Genomic DNA, 23,978 nt, shown 5'->3' on the forward strand with positions numbered 1-23,978 from the left:
GCTGGAAGTTCTGATGCTACTGGAAGGTTGTTGAATGAACAACACCTGTCTTGCATCATGTAAGACCAAGAGGGCTAGACTATGGCAATCGTGCTATGCAAAATGTGAACCTCAATGCAAGCTCTTTTACCAAGCTTGGATCTAGCGTTGCCGACCACCAGCAGAGGATGGGGTAAGTAGGGTTGCCAGATCCAGGTTGGGAAACTCCTGGAGATTTGGGGGTGGAGCCTAGAGAAGACAGGGACCTCAGAGGAATTGATCCCTGTAGTCTGGAGATGAGCCGTAATTCCAGGGGATCCCCAGGGTCCAACCCGGAGGCTTGCATCTTTAGGCACGTCCAGTAGTGTTGCCAAGTCCAATTCAAGAAATATCTGGGGACTTTGGGGGTGGAGCAGGAGACATTGGGGGTGGAGCCGGGAGCAAGGTTGTAACAAACATAATCAAATTCCAAAGGGAGTTCTGGCCATCACATTTAAAGGGACTTTTAAATGCCTTCCCTCCATTGGAAATCATAAAGGATAGGGGCACCTTCTTTTGGGGCTCATAGAATTGGACCCCCTGGTCCAATCTTTTTGAAACCTGGAGGGTGTTTTGAGAAGAGGCGCCAGATGCTATGCTGAAAGTTTGGTGCCTCTACCTTAAAAAAAATAGCCCTCCTCAGAGTCGCAGATAACCACAGATCTATTCTTCATTATACCCTATGCCATGGGAATCAATATCCACAGGGAATAATGGAGTGCTCAGCAGACATTTCCCTCACCGGAGAGCCAGTTTGGTGTAGTGGTTAAGTGTGCGGACTCTTATTTGGGAGAACCGGGTTTGATTCCCCACTCCTCCACTTGCACCTGCTGGAATGGCCTTGGGTCTGCCATAGCTCTGGCAGAGGTTGTCCTTGAAAGGGCAGCTGCTGTGAGAGCCCTCGCAGCCCCACCCACCTCACAGGGTGTTTGTTGTGGGGGAGGAAGGTAAAGGAGATTGTGAGCCGCTCTGAGACTCTTCGGAGTGGAGGGCGGGATATAAATCCAATATCTTCTTCTTCTTCACCTCACCCCCCCCACTTTCTGTTGACCCAGACCAGGGGATCCCCTGCCCCCACCTGGGGATTGGCAACCCTAATGTCCAGGCACAAGCCTTTTTTTTTATGTCAGAGATTGATTCAAAGTACTGGCTCCCCCAAGCTACATGGGGACTACTGATACAACTGCTGACCAGTGTTCCCTCTAAGCTGAGTTAGTGTGAGCTAGCTCACAGTTTTTTAGCCTCCATCTCACACATTTTTGTCTTAGCTCAGGTAAAATGGCCCCAGAGCAAACAAATTTATGCAGTAGCTCACAGCTTTAATGCCAATAGCTCACAAAGTAGAAGTTTTGCTCACAAGACTCCACAGCTTAGAGGGAGTATTGCTGCCGACCCGTAAAAAGTTCAGCAGGATTGGTCCTACAGTTCAGAAAGAAAAGCTCCCAACCAGTGTTCCCTCTAAACTGAATTAGTATGAGCTAGATCACAGGGCTATTTTTGTCTCTGGCTCACACATTTTTGTCTTAGCTCAGAAAAAATGGCCCCAGAACTAACTAATTTATGCAGTAGCTCACAACTTTAATGCCAGCAGATCATAAAGCAGAATTTTTGCTCACAAGACTCCACAGCTTAGAGGGAACATTGCTCCCAACCACTGTAAAAGTCCTGAGGGGGGGTTGATTCTTACAGGGCAATTTGATGATGGCTTTCATGGAGAGCCCCATGGCACAGAGTGTTAAAGCTGCAATACTGCAGTCCTAAGCTCTGCTCACGACCTGAGTTCGATCCCCGGTGGAAGCTGGGTTCTCAGGTAGCCGGCTCGAGGTGGACTCAGTCTTCCATCCTTCTGAGGTCAGTAAAATGAGTCCTCAGCTTGCTGGGGGGAAAGCGTAGATGACTGGGGAAGGCAATGGCAAACCACCCTGTAAAAAGTCTGCCATGAAAACATTGTGGAAGCAACATCACCCCAGAGTTTGAAATGACTGGTGTTTGCACAGGGGACCTTTCCTTTTCTTCATGGTTTGAGAAGGGTGCTGCTCAACTTAGGACAGCACTGCTGAGGCTTCTGAAAAAAAGACCACCACCATCAAGCAGGAAAAATAGTAGTTTCTTACAACATTTTATGATGTTAAAGAACCCCTTAATTTATACAAATAACAATCAAGACACCAAAATTTAATCAAGGTTTTATTTATAAACATAACATTTACTATAAAAGCTGTTGCATTTTAGACAACGTCTTACTTTCCAGAGGCATTTTTAGAATAAATATCATCAATGTAGATTAGTGTAACTGATATTCAACATTTCTCCAAGTTGGACATGGTGGTCCTTGGGTGATCTGGCATATAAAGTAGCCCTGTTTTGGCTCACCAAGTTTTCTATCACCATATCAATAACTACAGTGGATATGGAATTAATCCTACATAAGAAGAATAAGGATCACTATGAAGTTCTGAGAGTGAAGTACATAAAAATAATGCCATGGTTATGCCTGCTCTCTAGAGAAACAAAACGCTAAATACAGTTTTTGGAACACCTAAAAAAAAATCCTGTTACATTTATTATATTGGCGCATCAACAATAAATCACTCTCTGAAACACACTGACCATTTCAAATGGTTGTAGTAGCAAAATTTTATTTTCCTGCCCCACCACTCCAGCCTGTTTAAAGAACAAACATGTCAGAATTAAAACAGAGCTGGAAAACAGAGGGCTGAAATGTGAGTGAAACCTGAAATTAAGTATAAAGAGAAGGAATTGGCAATTAGAAAATAAACAGAACCTCCTGTCTATGCTGGTGGATTGATTATCACAGAGGAGCGGGAGCTGTGATCAGCTTTTCTGTTCAAGTTTTGATACATGTAAAAATTGCCACTACCATGTTACAGTGACATGGAAGAAAGGGGTAAAAAAGATGGCCAGCTACATTCATGAGCACAGAATCTTGCTTAAAGCATTGTGCATGAAAAATATTGTTTAGCATGCAAGTTCTGGCTACAAATTATGCTTTTGCTGAAAACCAGCAGGACTTTTAACTCCTCTCTAAACAAAAGAGATCTGAACGATTTTTGCATTTCGACTTGATCGTCATTATCCTCATCTACAAGCAAAATAGTCACAACCGACTGGGAACATCCCTTGCGGAAGCCCCTTGGAAATGAAGAAGAGTCATGCAAGGACTCACTCGGCTTTTACAAATTCTGTTCATCTCAATCAGACGTTTAAAAGAGAACGTTCCCACGGGATTATGAACAAGAAACAACACCACAAAGAGCTGGGTGCCCAACCGCACCATTGACTTCTAGTGATTTCAGCATACCCGACTGTGCACTGGATGCTAATCCAGGCCAGCTATCATCTACATGCAATCAGATCAGCTGGGCTGCAGCAAATCTGTGTGCCCAACTGCTCACCCGAAGAGCGTATCATGGTCAGAACAGATCCACAAGTCAGCTAAGTAAAGGCTCTGCTTACTTGCATAACTAACCAGCAAAGCATACAAGATTACTACTGGATCGACTAAGTGACAACGCTCAACCCCAGCCACAGGATGCATGTCTGTGCAATGAACAGGGAGGAAGTCAGGCTGGCCTTGATATGGGAGTTTGGAACAGTGGACTGATCTTTCCTCCAAGCAGCCTTCCTCCACGGAAGGAAGATCTGCTTGATTTGGAGGAAGTCCCCCTTGGGCTAGAAGAAAGCTTCAGACTTTGTTCAATTTAATTTGAGGATGGGGTAGAATCATAGGCGTAGATGGCTAGATGGCCATCTGACAGCAATGCTGATCCTGTGGACTTATCATGAGAAGGAGGGCAGGAAGGGACGAGCCAGTGTTCACGTCTTGTGACCCTTTCTTAACATGCCCAGGGAATTGCTGATCACCACTTGGGGTCAGGAAGCAATTTTCCTCCAGGATAGATTGGTCAGAGGTCCTGGAGGGGTTCCCCCCCCTTGCCATCTTCTGGGCATGGAACAGGGGTCACTGGGGGGAGGGGGAGGTATTTGTCAATTTCCTGCATGGTGCAGGGTGTTGGACTAGATGGTCCTGGAGGTTCCCTCCAACTCTATGATTCTATATCCCATTGTTGTTGCTGGACCCTTCTCTGGCACGTCCTCCTTGGTTTAGGAGAGAAAATGTTTCCTGTTATGGGGGTGTGAAAGCAACAGGAAACACCAGACCAAGCTTGCAGAGACTTCCAAGTGGTTTCAACAGCGAGGTTTGAGAGCCCTTCTTCACTGTTTCCTTCCCCATGCCTCCAATGGGTTCGAATGCACATGACCCACCCCTGTCTGAGCAAGACACTAGCATGGGTTGTACCATTTGCAAAGCTGACTTGTGGAGCTGAACGTGTGGGAGTTGTAGGGAGAATGGTCCATAGCTATTACCGGAAAGCTGTAGTGTCCAACTTTCATCATCCCAATGCACAATAATGTTCTGGTTAGTTCTAGTCCTCAAAAACTGAACGTAGGCAGGGCTTTTTTGGTAGCAGGAACTCCTTTGCTTATTAGGCCACACACCCCTGATGTAGCCAATCCTTCAAGAGCTCACAGGGCTCTTCGTACAGGGCCTATTGTAAGCTCCAGGAGGATTGGCTGCACCAGGGGGTGTGGCCTAATATGCAAAGGAGTTCCTGCTACAAAAAAAGCCTTGAACGTAGGTTTTCCTAAGCTTCTGAGAGCTGGGGTGTGCTTTTGGAATTTTCTTTTTTTAAAGGGGAGGGGAGAGCACATTTCATTCGTCCACCCCACAAATGTTTGTGCGCAGGGTGTAAGAAGAATGAGCCATTTTTCAGAAGAGCCCATCCCTCACGTTTTTGCATGCTAATCTGGTTGTGTTTTGATGACTGGAAGGAGGCACAGACTTATGCAGAAGGGCAATAAGCAGCCTCTAATTCTGCAGTTTCTCAGATGTGATAACAGCTCATGCAGAGACCACCCCCAACAAGGCTAATTGGAAGGAGGAAAGGGCAGAGCAGGGAATCATGCCAAGGCGCAACCTCTCATTTAGCGTGCATCGGCGCCTCTAATTATTTAATCAGTTTCTCACAATGCGCTAGCCATTCTTTCATGACACAACATTGTGTCCTGGCACACAGTTTGGGAATTACTGCCTTTAAAACAATGTGCGCCCGTCGACAGGGCGGGGGAGACGTCTTTATAGGAAATGGGTGGCTTTCATTTATATAGTGTGCATTTCTGGTTTTGCAAAGAGGTATTCTGGCTGGATCAGGCTATCATCAAGGTTATCCAAATGTATCTGAACAAATCATGCTAATGGTTATAACAGGGGACTCAGCTGTACATGCCCCAAACAACTGTCCTGTTTATACAACAGCTCTCTAGAGGACAACTCCTACCCATCTCTGTCCTTGGGAATGACCTTGTCTCTTTTTTTAAAAAAAGAGTTTCATTGGTATGCCACTGGTGACCGCAATGGCTTTGTATTTTCTAAGGCACCGTTTTAATAAAATGTGAAACTTCCCATCAGACTTCGACAGGTTTAAAAAACCAGACAGCAAGAAAATGTACAAATGCTTTGGAGGAGACCAAGGAAAAGGTTTTGCATGGGTATACAATCACATGCAAGATTTGCCTTGGCAGGAAAATAAATAGTTGCTGCGTGACCCTACCCCCTCCCTGGAAATTATTTATTGCTTACTGCAGAAATGTCCATTTCACTAACACATCTGAAGACTGTTGACGTGTACACATAGTCGTATACAGCCAGGTAATTAATTTTGCATTTTTAAATATTCTTAAGGCAGCATAAATATACTTTTTTCTTTTTAAAAGACCACATTCAGTTGCCAGCCACATTTGTTTTTCAAATCACTGTTTCATATACCAGCCAGCTTGAAGCACGAGCTCACAAACCAGGACTGCACTAGCATTTATTATATCCCGTCAGCTAAACCTCGTAATATCAGCTCCTATACTCATACCCTGCTCCATTTCCTATATCATGAGGCAGAAAAGTAACGAAAGAGAAATGATGATAATTAGAAATCCACATGGTGTCATTTGTACATGCTTAAATTCAAATTCAAGTGTCCCATTTTGGCCTGATCTTCCAATTTTTAATGCATTAAAAATACCCTCAGAACCACATGGAAAAAACTTACCCAGTGGTACTATTGCTGACTCACAATGGCTGATTCCCACAATGCTCCAGTGACATATGTAACTGTAAAACTAGAGGAGCATAGGTTGCTACTTCCCACAACCATGCCATTTGCAGGGCTTTTTTTCTGGGGGAACGTGGTAGAACAGAGTTCCCGAACCTTTTAGTGTTAGCAAAATTCTCAAAAAAGGTTTAAAAGTTCATGAGGGGCACCCATGTGTTTCTCCTTCATTTCCCTCTTGAGAGTTCCAGTACCTCTTCGAGAAAAAAAACCCCTGCCATTGAGTTTAGGAAAAGGTTAGATAATAGCATGGGAAATAACCACATTTCAGATCCATCCAACACTGTTCCCTGCCCCCCTCCCCAACCCATTACTGATGTTATCAGGAGCAGTGAAGCAAACAGTTTTGGGACAGAGGGTTGCTATGGTAACCTAAGAACGATTCCACAGCGCAGGGATGACGGCAAACAGAGACTGAGTTCATATGTTCAAACCAGGGACCACTGACTGCTAACCCCTTCTGGCCTGGCTTCCCTTTACAGCATTTGGCTGAAGGCATGAGGCTGTGGCCACTCGAGAGCCATCACGTGGTGACCCATTTCCCATCTTGCTTAGCAAATGATAAGCACAGTTTCCAAGGGAAATAAGGGTGAGATGAAGTCCTGTGTGGGGAAACAAACCCCACTTTCATCATAAGCACCCCTATCTGGAAGTATATTCTGTGGAGGTAAACCAAACTCACTTCCAAGTATATATGCTTAAGTAAGATGATCCCCTTCCCCAAACCACATGGCAGATGTCTTTTATTCAAACACGCCCTTTCAAGGTCATGCTTCTTTGATTTAGTTCAATACATGACATATCATTGGGGGTACAGATGATTTAAAAAAAAAATGCAAGCATTCTCACATGTAGCAGTATTTCTGAGAACAGAAAAGAAATAAACCCATATTTATTTCTAAGGGGAATAGTCTACTAAAATGTGCCAGTCTACTAAAATCTCAAATATTTATTTCACCCGTGCCCCCCTCTCTACAGAGTGAAAGCGCAAACTCTCGCAGCTCCACAGGATCCCCCTGTGTGCAGAGTATTTCTCCTGTTCCCTTTAATGCAGAGGAAAGCTCAGGTACACATAGCTCTTCCCATGTGCAAGTACACATGGGTCTTTCCCCATCGTTGCCAATGGGCAGCTCTGGCTTAGGGGTTTGCCTAAGCTGCGGAGAGTATTTGCATTATGTAGCTTTACAGTACTGACACTAAGAAGGATTTCCTATTCGTTATCCCAGGGACTGCCAACTCCTTAATTCTCTGGCTATTCTATTTTCCAGCTGATGGATAGATGCCAGAACCACCACTGAGAGCTGGATGCTGTATTATATAATTTCATTTATGCTGTCTAGTGGGAAAGGTTTCACAGTTGCAATGTGTGTGTCCTCAAGTATACTGGGCCATCATGCACAAACTCCAAAGCTATAGGTGGATCTCTGGGCAAATATTTTACCACTCATATGGGAGAGTTGCCACCAGAAGACACGTGACTTGCCTCCAGGAACAGATCTGCCTCACAGGCTGCCAACCGGCTACTCTTGGCTTTACTCAGTCAAGTATTTCTGCAACTGATGAACACAGATATTATTGTATTTTTAGTGGATATACCTTCATTGGAAAAAAAAATATTTCTGTTATCATTAGGAACATTTATCTTATGCACACACAAATTGCTTGATTAAAGCAATAATTTATTCATAGAATTCCTACCCTCCACTGAAGGTAATATAGTAAAACGTCGGAGAATTACAGTATGGTTTATCAAAGTAGTGTCTTTGTATAAAAACACACACAAGTTACCGCTTTAATAATAAACAGAAAAGTCACTTTCTGTGATGCTTAATTTCAAACCTCCCCCCCAATGCACCTAATTAGATTAATACGTTGGCATATTACAGAACACCTACAAAGGTAGTGTAAACTTAAAATCCTCAGTTCCTAGTTGTATTAAAACAGAGCAGATTTTGCATCTTTATTTCCTTGTTACTTGCCAAACCCCCCCCCAGAAGAGCAGACTCTGAAACCACGCATCACTGACAATATGGAGCAAGCTCTCATGGGAAGAAAGGGAGCTAAGTGTCCGGAGATGCAACTCATACACATAATGCAAGTGGATTAAGGAAGGAAAACAGGTATTGCATTGGAAAGGAGCTGATGTAATCTTTTATGCCAGCCTTTCAAGATGAGACGAGAGCCGTGTAGTCTGTGGAGATAGAAGCTCTTACAAGTGATTGTCCAGAAGCAGGCGTGGGAACGCTGTCATATGACCTTCCTTCTTGCAGAATACTTTCGTAAGCAAGGCAAGAGATGCATGTCACAAAGTTGTTGGCTGACCAGCAGCTGTATTAAAGAAAACAATATTCAGTAAATTAATTGTCATAGAAACAATAGAGTTGCAAAAATGTATGCCCTGGTGGAGAAAACCCTCTGATATTCCCCTGGTCTATCGCCATCCTAACTGGAGAAATATAGCATACAAGCACAGCTAAAATGGAGATTTCGAAATTAAGAGACGGTCTACAGCAAGGTTGTTGAACTTATTTGTTATAAGGGCCGGTTCTGACATAAATGCGACCTTGTGGCGCTGGGCCATGTGTGTCAGAAAATGTAATGCCAGATAGTGGAGATATAAACTTTATAAAGGACACTGGCAAACACAATTAAACATTTTGTATCTCTGGCTCTTTTCCTCTCCCCCCAGGGGATGAGGAGGGGGTGGAGCCTCAGCCTCAGTGGCTTGGTTCAGTAACTCTGCTGTGCAATTGAGAGAGTCTGGCAAAGCCAGCTCTCCCTCCCCCCCTCCTTCCCAAGTGAGGAGCCTCAGCCAATGGAGAAAATAGAGGCTTTGCTCTGTAGTTCCTGTTCAATTGAGCAAGCCTGGCATAGCAAGGTGTGGCACAGAAGGAAGCAAGAGAGAGGGAGAAGAAAAGACTTGCTTGCAGGCCTGATAGGAACCCTCCAGGGGCTTGATCCGTCCCCTGGGCTGCACATTTAACACCTATGGTCTACAGATTTCCTGAACTCCGTTCCTGTGCATGATTTCTCTTGTTCTCTGCACTCTGGAGCATACATAACAGAGAGCAGGGTGTGTGTTGCCATTAAGATGCAGCTGACTTCTGGTGACCGCGCGGGGTTTTCAGGGCAAGAAATGAGCAGAGGTGGTTTGCCATTGCCTGCCTCTGCATAGCAACCCTGGACTTCCTTGGTGGCCTCCCATCCAAGAACCGACCAGGGTCAACCCTCCTTAGCTTCTGAGATCTGACAAGATCAGGCTATTCAGGTCGGGGCATCAGAGAGTAGACAGGCTGGAATACCTGTGGCTTTCCCAGGAGGTCAAATAGCATCCCCAGACCATTTCAAGTCAGGAAAATGGCATAAAGGGAGCTGAGACCCCTTCTCCACATGCACTGTGGTACTCAGGGCTTTTTTGTTGCTGTTGTTTTTTTTGAGCAGGAACGCAGGCTTGGCATCAGGGGATGTGGCCTAATATGCAAATGAGTTCCTGCTGGGCTTTCTCTACAAAACAAGCCCTGTGTGAAACAATAGTGACATAAGGGGTGTGTAGTCTAATATGCAAATGAGTTCCTGCTGGGCTTTTCCTACAAAAACAGGCCTGGTGGTACTGTATAAAGAGGTTACAGGTCAGTTCATTTTACTAATTTTATGATTATTTATTATTTACCTTAGATTTATATCCCACCCTCAGGGTGGCTAATAATCAGATGAAAACATTACAATACTAAAATCACCAAACTTAATACTAAAATCACTAAAATACAAACATTGTGGTGTTACTCAAAATGAACAGGTGGATTCAAAATCATTCTTTAGCCGGCAATTCGAGTTCATATTAGATTCTTATTAGAATGATTTTATTGTATATTTTGTTTTTAATATTTTATGTTGTTTTTATTTGTTACTAGTCGCCCTGAGCCCGTCAGGGGAGGGCAGGATATAAATCTGATTAAATAAATAAATAAATTCTTACGGTTATTAATTCTTTCTGTTGGTGGTCCTTAAAATGTTGGTGATCCTTAGGACTTTTAAATTAAATTAAATTAAAAGTCTGCTTTTAATTGGCTACTACTCAGTTATGCAACATCCTGTGCACTAACAGCAACTGTTAACTCAACAATGACTGAAATACTGGTAGTTTGAAAAAACCCAACAGGTACTGATCTATAATCTGGTATTACACGCATAGGAATTGTGGAGAAATTGCAACTCATGTCTGACTGACGCAGTGAGTGGGGATCCCAAACCCAATCTGTGTACTCTGAAACATGTGGACTGGCTGACACTGTGTGGTATGTAGTCTTGGGTGTGCTGAATAAATATGACAGAGATTCGCACACAGAGTCTTAATCCACTAGATTTTTCCAAATAAGGTACCACAACAATTATTCTGTAATCACTCACAATGCCGCAAAGAAAGCAGTTCTAGAGATTTAAATTTTGCTGGCTAAAATTTTGCTGGCTATCTGAAACTGTCAAAATGTTCTTGTTTAAACTAGGGGTGTCAAACTCATTTATTATGAGGGCTGGGTCTGACATAAATGAGACCTTGTCGGGCCAGGCTATGTCGGACCGGGCCATGGGTGTACCTGTTTAAGATTAGGTAGCAGAGATATAAACTTTTTAAAGGACATAGACAAATACAACAAAAGCTTAAAAAAACCACCTTAAAATAAAACATGCTTAAAACTTTAGCACTTGTTGGTCTTAAAGGTGCTTTCTTTGTATTTCTCCCATGGGATCCAGGGAACTGGGCAAAGGAAGCTTGGGCTCTTTCCCTTTCTCCCCAGGGGACCAGGAGGGGGAGGAGCCTCAACCAATGGAGAAAATCAAGGTTTTGCTCTGCAGCGCCTGTGTGTTTGAACAAGCCTTGCAGAGCAAGCTGAGATGCAGAAGGAAACAAGAGAGAGGGAGACGGAAGCAGAGAAGAGTCAGTTGCTTGGGGGCTTGATAGAACCCCTCTGGGGGCCTGATTTGGCCCCCGGGCTGCATGTTTGACACCCCTGGTTTAAACATTAGCAAGCTCAAAACGTATCTAGCCCAACACATATTCTTACATATTGTCAGTATTACGACTTATTTTTCTTAAAGAAAATCAGTATGTTTGCATGCTCCAGTTCCACTCTTGTGCAGACACTTAACAGGAAGGGGCACTGGAGAACATGCACTCCACAGGCACAGATGATGCTGGAAGGCGCAGGAAACCCTTTGCCAGTTTTTCAAACCTTGGGATACCCATTTACACAAATACATAAACACAGGGATTCTTTTGTAGAAAAAACCCCCAGCAGGAACTCATTTGCATATTAGGCCACACCCCCTGATGTGATAGAGCATCTGCTTGGGAAGCAGAAGGTCCCAGGTTCAATCCCCGGCATCTCCAACCAAATAGGGTCCAGGCAAATAAACGTGAGAAACCTCAGCTTGAGACCCTGGAGAGCCGCTGCCAGTCTGAGTAGACAATACTGACTTTGATGGACCGAGGGTCTGATTCAGTATAAGGCAGCTTCATATGTTCATATTGTAGAAAAAACCCAGCAGGAACTAATTTGCATATTAGGCCACACCCCTGATGCCAAGCCAGCTGGAACTGTGTTCCTGTGCGTTCCTGCTCAAAAAAAGCCCTGCATAAACAGTAAATGAATCCCTACTGTTTTAATGTTTTATATCCTTAAGGTGTAAGTTTGTTTCGCCTATAACTAGTGCGCAGGTAGTCCAACTCTATTCTTACATGAGCTCCTTTTCTTTAAAAGAATCTCCATGATCCATTGATCTAGTTTAAATTGACCAAGCAATAGTGCTAAACCAGGATGGTTGAAAACCCCATTAATGTGAACCCAGGGACACAGAGTATATTCTCCTGCCTGAGAAATGTCTTTCTGGATTCAACTAACGTTCCCACAGCTCAGTATTCAGCAGGAAACAGGCAGTCAGCTGCCCTGTGCTCTTCAAGCTGACCAGTTACCAGTTGCCTCTCCTGTCCTAGAGAGTGACGCAGGGGTTAGAATCCATGTCATAGGCAAATGCAGGTTCAAAAGGATCAAATCTATGTCTCTAAATAGCTGGTTTTGCATTTTTCAGTCAATTGATTCCAGGGTGTGTCTGGGAAACCGATGCCTCTCCTAACTAGAATGACATCAGTTTTCCACACTGAAATGTTATACAACAGCACCCTCTATGTTCCTGGAAGTGGAATTGTTTCTGAACCTCAAAAGCAGCTCTGTAGGCCTCATCTTTCTCTTATTCTTCCCTACTGTAGAAAAGCAGAAAGTATTTTCAAGAAACAATACAATTTCTGTGATCCCTTTCATTAATCATTACATGTACAGGACATAGCCTTCCTCTCTGGGCTGGCAGGCGGAAGCTTTCCCCTGTTGCATGAAGAATTAGGAGGGGTGTTGGAAAAGGTGTAGTTCAAAGCTTGCCCTGGATTCTTTTTGCTTAGTGCAGTGGGCCAGTGGGGAGTGGGAAATATATTACACAAATAGGCTGATAACAAGTCTCCATCCCCTCTGAGCTCTTTGCACTCATTTTGGAATGGGGGGGGGGATCAAAACCCACAGAAGCCAGCAGAAATCCAAGACCCCCCAAAGCTAGCAGATACCCAGGGCCAGCCCGATGCCCTGGGGCGCCCTAGGCAGACTTGCTGCCTGGCCCCCCCCAAAGCACCCCCACGGCTCCTCCCCTGCGGCTCCATGCCCCCTCCCCCTCACATGGTGTCCCGCCCAGCCCCCCTGGTGCTCTGCTCACCTGCCCCCTGGCGTTCTGCTCGCTCCCTTCACCCTGGGGCTTGCCAGCTAAAAGTAAGCTTTGCTGGCTTCCCAGTCTGCGCCCGTGTGTTTTGTTAAGAGACAAAATGTGCAGGCGCGAGCTGCAAAGCTGGTTAAGCTTACTTTTAGCCGGCAAGCAGGGGGAAGGGAGCGAGCGGAGTGCCGCCACTTTTAGCGGCAGCGGGCAGGTGAGTGGAGCGCCGCGGGGGTGGGATGGGAACGGGCAGAATGCTGCGCCGGGGGGGGCAGCGGCTCGGAGGGGGCTAGCGGTAGGGAGGGCGGAGGGAGGCAAGTTAAGTGCTTGCCTGGGGCACTGGGAGGGCTGAGAGCCCAATTTGCCACCCCCCCGCCTCTCGGCGCCCTAGGCAACCGCCTAGTTTGCCTTGTGGGAGGGCCGACCCTGCAGATCCCGCCCCCCCCGTCTACTCCTCACAGCTTGTGCCAGGGTAAGAAAGGTGCAGGAAGTGGAGCATCCGCTCTGTAATACTCCTGCAGATGTCACATGAGTATCCTGAGCATTCTTTCACCACATTAGTGTGGCCAGATTAAGCTCATGCTAGCATCCCTTTCCATGTGCCATTTTTAGGGATGGAGAGAGTGAGTCAATCAGACTGACCGCCTCTCAGAGTAACATCCCCTCAACTCTGAGCAGGGATGGAATTTCAACTCGTCTGAGCAGGGGTGGAATTCTAGCAGGAGCTCCTTTGCATATTAGGCCACACACCCCTGATGTAGCCAATCCTCGAAGAGCTTACAAGGCTTTTTTTTGTAAGCTCTTTGAGGATTGGCTACATCAGGGAGGTGTAGCCTAATATGCAAAGGAGCTCCTGCTAGAATCCCACTCCTGACTCTGAGACTGACTGCCAACTGTTTTTATACATCTGTTTCTTCCAGATATGAGTGAAACTGAAAAGAAGAAAGCATTTCTGGCACAAATTCAGTAATCCTGAAAGTTCGTAAAAATCCTCAAGCAATACTCTTGCAAGATTTCAAAAAAGGAAAGCAGAAAAGTATTCTGGAATGCAGTTTTTAAAGTAAAATTTGGTTCGGATATCAAGTGTTTTCTAATGACCTTCAATTAGGACAAGAGTATGAGGCAGTACAGACAACATGCAGAGCTAATTAGATAGTTATGCTAATTAAAAGTGATTGTCTGAATGCCGCTATGATTATTTAGAGTCTGCCAAACCAGAATCTGAAACCACAGTTAGGCTTAGCTCTGGTTTTGTGTAATGTATGAATCCAGGCATCCTAAGTTAATCCTGGCGATGCCCTTGAAGCCTCCTAGCCACAGAGACACGTGGCCCAAGCAGAAGCAACAAAACCAGCATTTGTGAAGCATCTAAGCTTCACAAACTAACTACGGTTAAAATAAACCTTTGGTTTTGTATTATGTCTGAATCGAGTCTCTGTGTTAGAGGCTTATAGACAGCTGCAGGATTCATCAGAGAAAAGGAAAAGAAACACAAATAGCCCATATCAAATTGAGGATAAAACAACAGACGCACAGTAAAGAGCACCAGGAAAACCCAAGCTGAGTTAGTGTGAGCTAGCTCACCGTTTCTTAGCCTCCAGCTCACACATTTTTGTTTTAGCTCAGGAAAAAAGGCCACAGAATGAATGAATTGATGCAGTAGCTCACAACTTTAATGCCAGTAGCTCACAAAGTAGAATTCTTTGCTCACAATACTCCGCAGCTTAGATGGACTACTACCAGCCTGCCCTCTTGAAAATTATTGTATGACAACATTCTTCCATAAATGCTCAACGCATTTGCCAGCTAATCCGTCCTGCGTTTCACAGCCACTGCCTTATCAAGAGCCTAAAACTATATATCAGCATTCTGACAATAAATATGCAGAGAGAGAGCCACACCCTGCTCATACCTGTAGAAAAGCAAGCTGTTATACATACCAGGATGGTTGTTTTGCAAATTCTGTACAGAAAGGTTTCAAACCTTGGCAAAAATTTCTTACAGGCACACACTCAAGCATCTATGACCAACTGACAATTTTAACTTGCTTGCCATTTAAAGAAACAGTCCCCAAAGGAAATAAACCAGATTGAGAACAGACATTTGGTACTTACTTCTGGATCTGATGTAACAATCGTTGCAATTGAGAAGACCATTTCTAATCCGGACATCTGTGCCACTGGCTGCGTCTCCAAGCTGACCCTTGCAAATTCCACACTGTTTGTTAAGAAAAGGTGGATACAGTGAAGAACCCATCAGGGCACATCCACACTACAAACTTTATAGCAGCTTAATTGTGAGAGTGTTTTGGTGAAAGTGTCAAGGACTCTCAGAGCATCTTCCCACCCTGTCAATGATTACAGTCGCCAGAATTTGCTGGGAAGGATGAATACATCAGTCAGCTGTGTAGATATGTGATTTGGGATTCAGCAAAAAAAAAAAGAAGGGCCAGTTTTATGGTACTTTATCTCCATGGCAGAAAGTGTTGATAGGGTGATTCTCGCTTCTGTCTGTGATGGGTTGGATACAGCAAAGTGTTTCCATGGATGAAAAGATTTTCCCTTGCGTAGGGGAATATTCCTTACTCACACACACTTCCACTGCAGCCCATGGGCCACTCAAGAACAATTCAGGGGGCATTGAGGGCTGCAGAAGGAGGGGGGAGGCAAGAAAGTTGTGTATGGCAGGCAGGTATCCTTCTATCCATGGAAATACTTCTGTGACTCCAAAACCAAGTCTAAGATATCTTGTCACCTAGTTCCTCAGGATTACAAACGCTTTTACAAAACATTTGGTGTTGGCTCAGAATCTGTCCACATCCCAGTTGTAGCGAGGAGTAGCTTCTTGCCAGAACAACAGCGCTATGTGGAAAGCAACCTTTAGGCAGAGAGAACGTATTAGAAAATCCTACCCTGAAGCACTGAATATGGAAATAAAGGCCAAGGGTTTCAATAATCATGGCCGCTCCTTTCCCCAGAGCTTGTCCACAGCTAGAGCAGAGCTTTCTTCCGCTGATAGACCTAAAATGAGAAAAAAAAACATTGGATTGCTTTGATCAGGGGTCGTTTTGTAAAAAAATAGGTGGTGGAGCTCATTAGCATAACTTATTAGCATATGCCCCCCCCAGCCAAAAGTGACCCAATGCAAGGAAGGAGAGCCCCAGGCGAGCGAGGCCTGCTTGGGCTGGCTAGAGATCCAGCCAGCCCAAGCAGGCCTTTCTAGCCTGGCACTCTCCTGGGCCGCCCCCTCCAGTCAAAAGGCCAGCAAGTCACCCACTGCCCAAAATTACATAAGAAGTGGAGAAAGGGTGGTGCAGGCTTCTCCAGGGGTTAATGAGGATTGCTGGGGGCTGGCTGGTTGCCCACTCTCCTAATCCATTGTTATGCAGCTGCAGTTACTATTCAATGGATAAGGTAGGGAGGGAGGGAGGAAGGAGGGGGAACCCTCAGAAAGGTTTAGGAGCTATGCTCCTGTGAGCTCCTGCTAAATCTGAGGCCTGGCTTTGATTGATCCATAGGAAACAATATGCAGGATCCAGGTTTGCTTACAAGGAGATACAAAAATTGCAGGCTAAGCTTCCATCTACTGGAAGTGAAGCTAGCTAGAATCTGAGATGAGATACATAGCTAAAACTAAACATCTTATATCCCAATTGCTGGCTACAAGTCAAGAATAGCTTCATCAAAGCAACATTCTAACAGGGCCGGTGCATCCCAGTAGGTCAGGTAGGTCGCTGCCTAGGGTGCTGCCCGACCACAGGAGCAGATGGGGGATGTTCTCTCCCTCTTCCTGTGCGTGCCCTGCCACTCCCAGTGCCCCTTCCCTGCCACGCTCACCCTTCCTGTCTGCTCCTCTGCCTCACTATATACCAGAAGTGCTGTGGGCGGATTGTGGCAGGGAAGGGGCACCGGGGTTGGTGAGGTGGAGGGTGTGCTCAGAGGTATTTGGAGCCTGCCCTCCCTTGCCATGCCACCTTGACCTTGCTGCTGCAGGGCCAGGGAAGCCAGGGGCCTAGGGCGCAACAAAACCCTGGCACTGGCCCTGCATCCTAAACACTGAGAGGAGCCAGGCCATCTGATAAAAACAAGTCAGCTTTCTTAGATAAGAACTTGGGAGAGTGTTAATAAAAATATACAAAGAATATTCTCCTGGGAGCAGCTTGCCGGCCATCCTCCCAGGCAACTAGAGGTCAGGCACTAGCAGAAAACCAAAATGGAGCTACAGAGACTATAGCATCTCTAGAAATGGGAGATGTAGTTTTTATTTGACACCCCCATGTGGACAATGAACAGACTGCACATTTTGTGCAGATTCCGTGTCAGCCTTCTCTGTCAATATACAGGCAAGGATCCAGAGCTCAATAAAGCACCCACAAAACAGAAAATACAACAATTCTATTTACTGTATCAACTCATCCCATTTCTAACAAGCACCATTTCTAGGTGTTCCATATTCGTAATGGGTTGTGAGCAATATTCCCTCTAAGCTGTGAAATCTTGTGAGCAAAAAGTTTACTTTGTCAGCTATTGGCATTAAATTTGTGAGCTACTGCATAAATTAGTTTGCTCTGGGGCCATTTTTCCTGAGCTAAGACAAAAATGTGTGAGTTGGAGGCTATAAAACTGTGAGCTAGCTCATACTAACTCAGCTTAGAGGGAACATTGGTTGTGAGGATGTTGCAACTAAATCAACTGGATCCATAAGCTTGGTCTGCAGACCAAATCCTATGAAGAAAGGCTGAAGGGGCTGGGGATGTTTAGCCTGGAGAGGAGGCAGCTGAGAGGTGATATGATCACCATCTTCAAGTACTTGAAGGGCTGTCATATAGAGGATGGTGCAGAATTGTTTTCTGTTGCCCCATAAGGCTGAACTAGAACCAGTGGGTTAAAATTATCAGAAGAGCTTCTGGCTCTACTTTAAGAAGAACTTCTTGACAGTGGAACAGGTTTCTTCAGGAGGTGGTGGGCTCTCCTTCCGTAGAGGTTTTTAAACAGAGGCAGGGTGGCCATCTGACAGCAATGTGGATCCTGTGAATTTAGGGGGAGGTATTTGTGAATTTCCTACATTGTGCAGGGGGTTGGACTAGATGAGCATGGGGGTCCCTTCATGATTTTATGATATCAACCATTTTTTGAAATACTAGGAGTCCATGTTTCAAAGTGGCACTGAAGAGATTTCTGATTGTAAAACCAGGTCATCAAAATTCAATAAAAGAAATATGTTTAAGAACCTAAGTGGGTTGCAGAGTAAGCCTAAACTGAGCTACACCCTTCTGCAACCATGGAGGGACTTTAGAAGGGTCTAGCTCTGCTTTGGATTGCACTGTAAGTAGGGAAGTGAAATCCATCAGATAGGGAAGCCTTGGTTGGAAATCATAACTTTATGAAAATAGGGGAACAGCTCATAGGCCTTCCCGTACCTGTTGGGTGACTGGCTTTGTAGTGTCAGAGAACATGGCGATGGTGGCCCAGTCCGGAAGCTCTCTTGGCAACCTGGTCTGAAGTACAAGGGAGAAAAGAAAAGTGGGGAAGTGTTAGCAGGAAAAGCTCTGCCTTTCAGTGGCGAACAGTAAACAGCATTTATAGGGCAGCCTTCTATCTAACAAGACTGAATAGTTTTTAAGACCCCCTTCTGACACTTTGGGTAAGTGCGGCTTCTAGGAGACGGCAGCAACACTCCCTCTAAGCTGTGGAGTTTCATGAGCAAAAATTCTGTTTCATGAGCTACTGGCATTAAAGCTGTGAGCCAGCAATTTGGCTACTGCATCAATTAGTATGCTCTAAGGCAGTGTCCCCCAACCTTTTTGGCACCAGGGATCAGTTTTGTGGAAGACAATATTTCCAGGGACTGTGGGGGGGGGGTTGCCACCCCAGGCAGCCCCCCCACCCATGCCACATCCGTGCTCCCCATGAGGTTTTTTAAATGGGGAGAGGAGACTGGGGCTGTTTCTGCCTCCCTCTCCCATTTAAAGACCCCCATCGATCAGCTGATTGGTGGAGGTCCATAAATGAGGGGTAGGCTAAGGTCACAGCAGTGTTGCCCCTTCTGCCAGCCCGAGACTCAAGTGGATGAAAGAGGCAGTGTGGCCTCAAAGGGGAGGCAGCCTTGGAGCAAGGCTGTGCTGCCTTTTTAGTCCAGGGCTGCTCTGCCTTGCTCTGCAGCCCAGCTGCTAGCAGGCCATAGACCGATACTGGTCCACGGACTGGTGCTTGGGGACCCCTGCCCTAGGGCTTTTTTTCCTGAGCTAAGACAAAAAGGTACGGGCTAAAGGCTAAAAAAATGAGCTAGCTCACACTAACTCATCTTAGAGGGAACACTGGATGCCAGGTTGACAGGGACAAACGTTCAGGTTCTGGGCCTTAGGGACTCAATTGTTGACCAGAGACTAAATCACGGCCCATCCTGCAAACCGCAGATCTGAGAGTAAAACCGTGTTTGAACTTCACTACTACACACTGCTGTCCGCATGTCACTTAACAGTCCCTTGTGTACAGCGCCGGCCCAAGGGTGCACGGCGCCTCAGGCAGGCGCCCCCCTGCCACACTGCAACCCCCCTGAGGGTGCCGTGCTGAGGTGCCCCCTCCTTCCCTTGTCGTCCTGTGGCCTCCCTCCCCCGAGGCGCCTAGTTTGTCTGCCTCTGCTACCCACCCGCCACCACCACTGCTGCTGCTGCCTGCCCCTCCTTTCCCTTCCCATCTCTTTGCCTCCCCCCTGACGCGATCAGCTTCAGTGCGCATCTTATCTTCTGAAGGACCTTCTCCAGCGATCCTTCGGAAGATAAGATGCACACCGCACTGCAACCAGCAGGGCCCAGGCATGGTGGACTGTGATTGCGCCAGGGGGGAGGCGAAGGGATGAGAACGGAAAGGAGGGGTGGGCGGCAACAGTGGCGGCGGCGGGGGGGCGGCGGAGGCAGGCAAACTAGGTGCTTGCCTGGGCCACCAGGGGGGGAGCCCAATTCAGCCAAGTTTGCCTAGTGGGCGAACCGACCCTGCTTGTGTAACAATCTCTTCACACATTTCAGGGCAGAAACTAAGCTGGAACCCCATTCCTCCTTGACATGTTGTATTCCAAGAAATCCACAACCTGCTATCTAACACGATTCTGGCCTGGAACATTTCACCATCTGATGTGCCTTTTCTTGTAGACCGCCTATCAAATGTCATATCCTTTCCCCTGTGTAGATCACAAGCTTTTCTCCCTTCACAAGGCTTTGGACAGGCCTAGGGTTCTTTTTCTAGCAGGAGCTCATCTGCATATTAGGCCACACCCCCTGATGTAGCCAGTCCTCCTGGAGCTTACAGTAGGCCCTGTACTAAGAGCTCTATAAGCTCTTAGAGGATTGGCTACATCAGGGGTGTGTGGCCTAATATGCAGAGGAGCTCCAGCTAGAAAAAGAGCCAGCCTAAGGCCTTACAAGAAATCTTCCCCCTCCCCTGAGTCCCTGCCTGAGGAGTCGGTGCTCTCACACCTCTCTTATTAGGAAGACTGAGAAAAGAAGCTAGCAAGTGAACTTCCATTACCAACCTCCTGATTTCTTTTGTGGAATCGGCTGGCAGACCTAAATTGTTCTCCAAGGGTGAGGCCTTCTGTCTTGTGTCTGAGACATGCTGGTTCTGTTTCGTTAATAACTGCTGAGTCCATGGCACTTCTGAAAAGGAAGATCCCAGAATAAGTTACGGTTATGCTACTGTTTGGCAGACACACACTTTAAAGGGCAACCTTGCGCTAAAAACATAAGAAACCTCATAAAATGATATCGTTATGGTGACATGACCAGGCAGCTTTTTCTCTGGGAGTGTAAATGGCTGTTAAGTTGTAGCTGACTTATGACAATCCCGTAGGGCAGGGGTGGCCAACGGTAGCCCTCCAGATGTTTTTTGCCTACAACTCCCATCAGCCTCAGCCATTGGCCATGCCGGCTGGGGCTGATGGGAGTTGTAGGCAAAAAACATCTGGAGAGCTACCGTTGGTCACCCCTGCCGTAGGGTTTTCACAGCAAGAGACGTCCCGGGTGGTTTGCCATTGCCTGCCTCTGCATAGCAATCTAAGACTTCCTTGGGGTCTCTCATCCAAATACTGGTCAGCTTAGCTTCCAAGACCTGACAAAATCAGGTTAGCTTGGGTTCCCCAAGTCAGGGCCTCCTCTTCTGTAGCCTCTTGTTTTAACTGACAGCCAGAAGCTCATCTCAATGAATATTGATGGCAGCTAGAAAAAATGCTTGCTTAAATTACCACTGATGTCTGGTGGCAACTAGGGCATTTCTTTTTGTCCAGCCAAAATAAATAAACCAGTTATTATTTTTTTCAGGTGCCCACTGAAATGAAAACGGACACTCCCTTTGTGCAGACAATCTTGAGGTTTTTTTAAAAGTTAGGACTTATTTGTGTACCCAGGGATGCATCACAAATATATCAAAACCATCATTCTAAGAGATGGTTATATGTATTCTTTCATTAAACTGTAAGTGAATAGATCAGGGTCCCCAACATACCCTCTGACACCTTTCTTGGGGTCTGTCAAGTGTTTTCAGAAAGTGGGTGAAGCCAGGCAGGGCTTCTGCCCAGCATGGCTTCTGATTCACTGTGCAGACTTTTAAAAATGTCTCTTTGGCTACAGCTGCCACCACAGTAAGTTGTGTTTGCATACAACAAACTTTTTAGATTGGTATTTTTATTTAAAAAGGCATCCTATTAAACAAAGCATCTGCCCGAAATGTTGGTTTACTATTAAACTTATGCATAACTGCGCTCCCTGACATTTTGTGGTTAGCTCTGCCTCCTATGGCAGCCATTTTATGGCTGTGCCCACCACCCTGCGGCAAAATTCCACATACGCCTGCAGATTCAAAAAGGTTGGGGATCCTTGGAATAGAAATAACGTGGTCACAGTGGGTGCACGCAACAAACAATATAGAGAGCAGTTAAGTATCAGAGCGTCTCTAAAACTGGTGATATTGCTGATATATTGATTTTAATAAGCATTTCAAAAATGTAAAACCAGACTCCATATTGCAGAAGTCAACAGTCTAAAATTATACTCCTAAACCAACTAGTTTCCTAAATTCCAAGTATTTGCGTACTATAAATGTCCTCTTGAACTATGCCAATTTTCATCATATGTAACATTTGCAACCCCCCCCCCCCAAAAAAAATCCTAATTCTATCAGAGACCAAAATAATAGTAGCAAGCAGAACTGTAGATTCTATTTCCAAAGCAAGAGGAGTTGTTAAAAAGACTACATAGGTTTCAGTTTGAAGAAGAGTTTAAAAAATATCTTCACATACCCTGACATAATGGCAAAGTCATTCTTGTTGGAGGTTTGCATTCTGGCATGGATGTCGGATTATCTGGCTCATTTCCTCTCTGATTATTTGCTTCTAGACATTCTACTTTATTTACACTGCTTACAAAAAAAAAAAGACACAAACAGCAAATCAGATTTGTGAATGCTTAAAAAATATAAGACAGGTGTGTTAGCTACCAGTGAATAAATACAGAAAACAGGGCTGGATCTAGAGCAAGTTGGCAATTTCCACCAGTCTTTCTTTTCTGCTGCAGACCTGCCCCCTCTCCCCGAGGTCCCCATGTACCCCAGAAGCAACATTTTGTTGTGGTCGGTGGGCTGCAGTGGGAGGAGTGAGGCAGGACAGTTCCATTCTGCCAGCTGAAAACTGTCTGGATCTAACCCAATATGGGATCAGATGCTCTTTGCTTTAGATACAGCTTCAGCCTACCCTTCTAATATATTCAACAACAAATATGCTAGCCAGGGGTCATTTTGTAGAAAAATAGGTGGTGGAGCTCATCCAGGGACTGTTATACAGTTGCACATATTATTCAATGGACAAGGAGGTGGAACTCTCAGAAGGAGGAGGAGGAACTCTCAGAAAGGTTCAGGAGCTGTGCTCCTGTGAGCTCCCACTGAATCTGAGGCCTGATGCTAGCAATAGCAAGCAAAATGGTGGACACTCTTCTGATCTATACAGGGAACATAAATGTATGTGTGTGTGTGAATGCACGCATGCACAGAGTGCAGTAGCTGTGGGGTCAACATAGCTGGGTCTCCATGGCAAATGCAAGGATGTTCTTATGCAATAAGCACCTTCTTGTTCATGGGGAATGGGTATCTGTCTCATGCTGCCTAATATAAGCCACAGTGAAACTATATAATTAATATAAGCTATAGGCATGGCTAATATAAGCTATAGCTAATATAAGCTATAGGCAGGGCTTTTTTGTACAAAAAACCCTGCCGGAACTCATTTGCGTGTTGGGTCACACACCCTGACATCCCCATTGTTTCACACAGGACTTTTTTGGTAGTCAGAGCCCAACAGGAACTCATTTGCATATCAGGCCACACCTCCTGACGCCAAGCCAGCTGGAACTGCATCCCTGTGTATCCCTGCTCAAAAAAGCCATGGCTATAGGACTTGAATGGCAGATTCCTTTATATGACATTAGAAGCGAATGAAGACAGAACCTTTTAATGACAACTTAATGAAAACTGATGATTCACAAGTCCATCACTAAAACATCTGGCAGCTCATGAATGGATGAACAAACTGCCTACATTTGGCATTTTTGATCTCATATTTCAGATGTGAAAGCAGCTTTTCGACCCAGTCACTGACTTGGACCCAAAGTAGTGGCACTGGAGCTCAGACAAGGGGGACAATTTTCATACCTTCCATCTCCCACTGCACAGGGTTCAGGGGCTCCCTCCCCTGCCAACAGCACTGTGGGAAAGGCAGAAGTTTGTTGGGGAGGAGAAGACTGGTAAAAATTACTGCCTGCTCCTACCAGTGGAAATGCACTCCTACAGTGGTGGAAAATAAAGTTCAGATCCAAGTCACCGAGTGGAGAATATGCATGTGAGAGCTCTCCCTCAGAGAAGATTATGATGTGATCATAAGATGATGATGATGATGATGCAGAAGAACAAGAAGCACCGATACACAGTTCAAACGTCTGCATTTCTTCATTTCATCGGAAACAGAACTTTTGCATTTTAGTGGGTGATA

At 45.5% G+C, this 23,978-nt stretch overlaps 1 protein-coding gene across 1 annotated transcript in view; it reads right to left on the bottom strand.

Moving 5' to 3' along the window:
• Positions 1 to 7,865: 7,865 nt before the first annotated feature.
• Positions 7,866 to 23,978, bottom strand: part of LIMCH1 (LIM and calponin homology domains 1) — a 292,250-nt gene continuing 276,137 nt past the window's right edge. Inside the window, exons 29-34 of the mRNA XM_060246331.1 lie at positions 22,239 to 22,354; positions 20,478 to 20,601; positions 18,370 to 18,447; positions 15,862 to 15,970; positions 15,065 to 15,167; positions 7,866 to 8,531 (exon numbers count right to left, since the gene is read on the bottom strand). Of these exons, the coding sequence (XP_060102314.1) occupies positions 8,506 to 8,531; positions 15,065 to 15,167; positions 15,862 to 15,970; positions 18,370 to 18,447; positions 20,478 to 20,601; positions 22,239 to 22,354 (556 nt within the window). The 3' untranslated portion in view covers positions 7,866 to 8,505. The remainder of the gene's footprint in view (positions 8,532 to 15,064; positions 15,168 to 15,861; positions 15,971 to 18,369; positions 18,448 to 20,477; positions 20,602 to 22,238; positions 22,355 to 23,978) is intronic.

Source organism: Heteronotia binoei, chromosome 9, assembly GCF_032191835.1.
Source record: "Heteronotia binoei isolate CCM8104 ecotype False Entrance Well chromosome 9, APGP_CSIRO_Hbin_v1, whole genome shotgun sequence".
Taxonomy (NCBI): domain Eukaryota; kingdom Metazoa; phylum Chordata; class Lepidosauria; order Squamata; family Gekkonidae; genus Heteronotia; species Heteronotia binoei.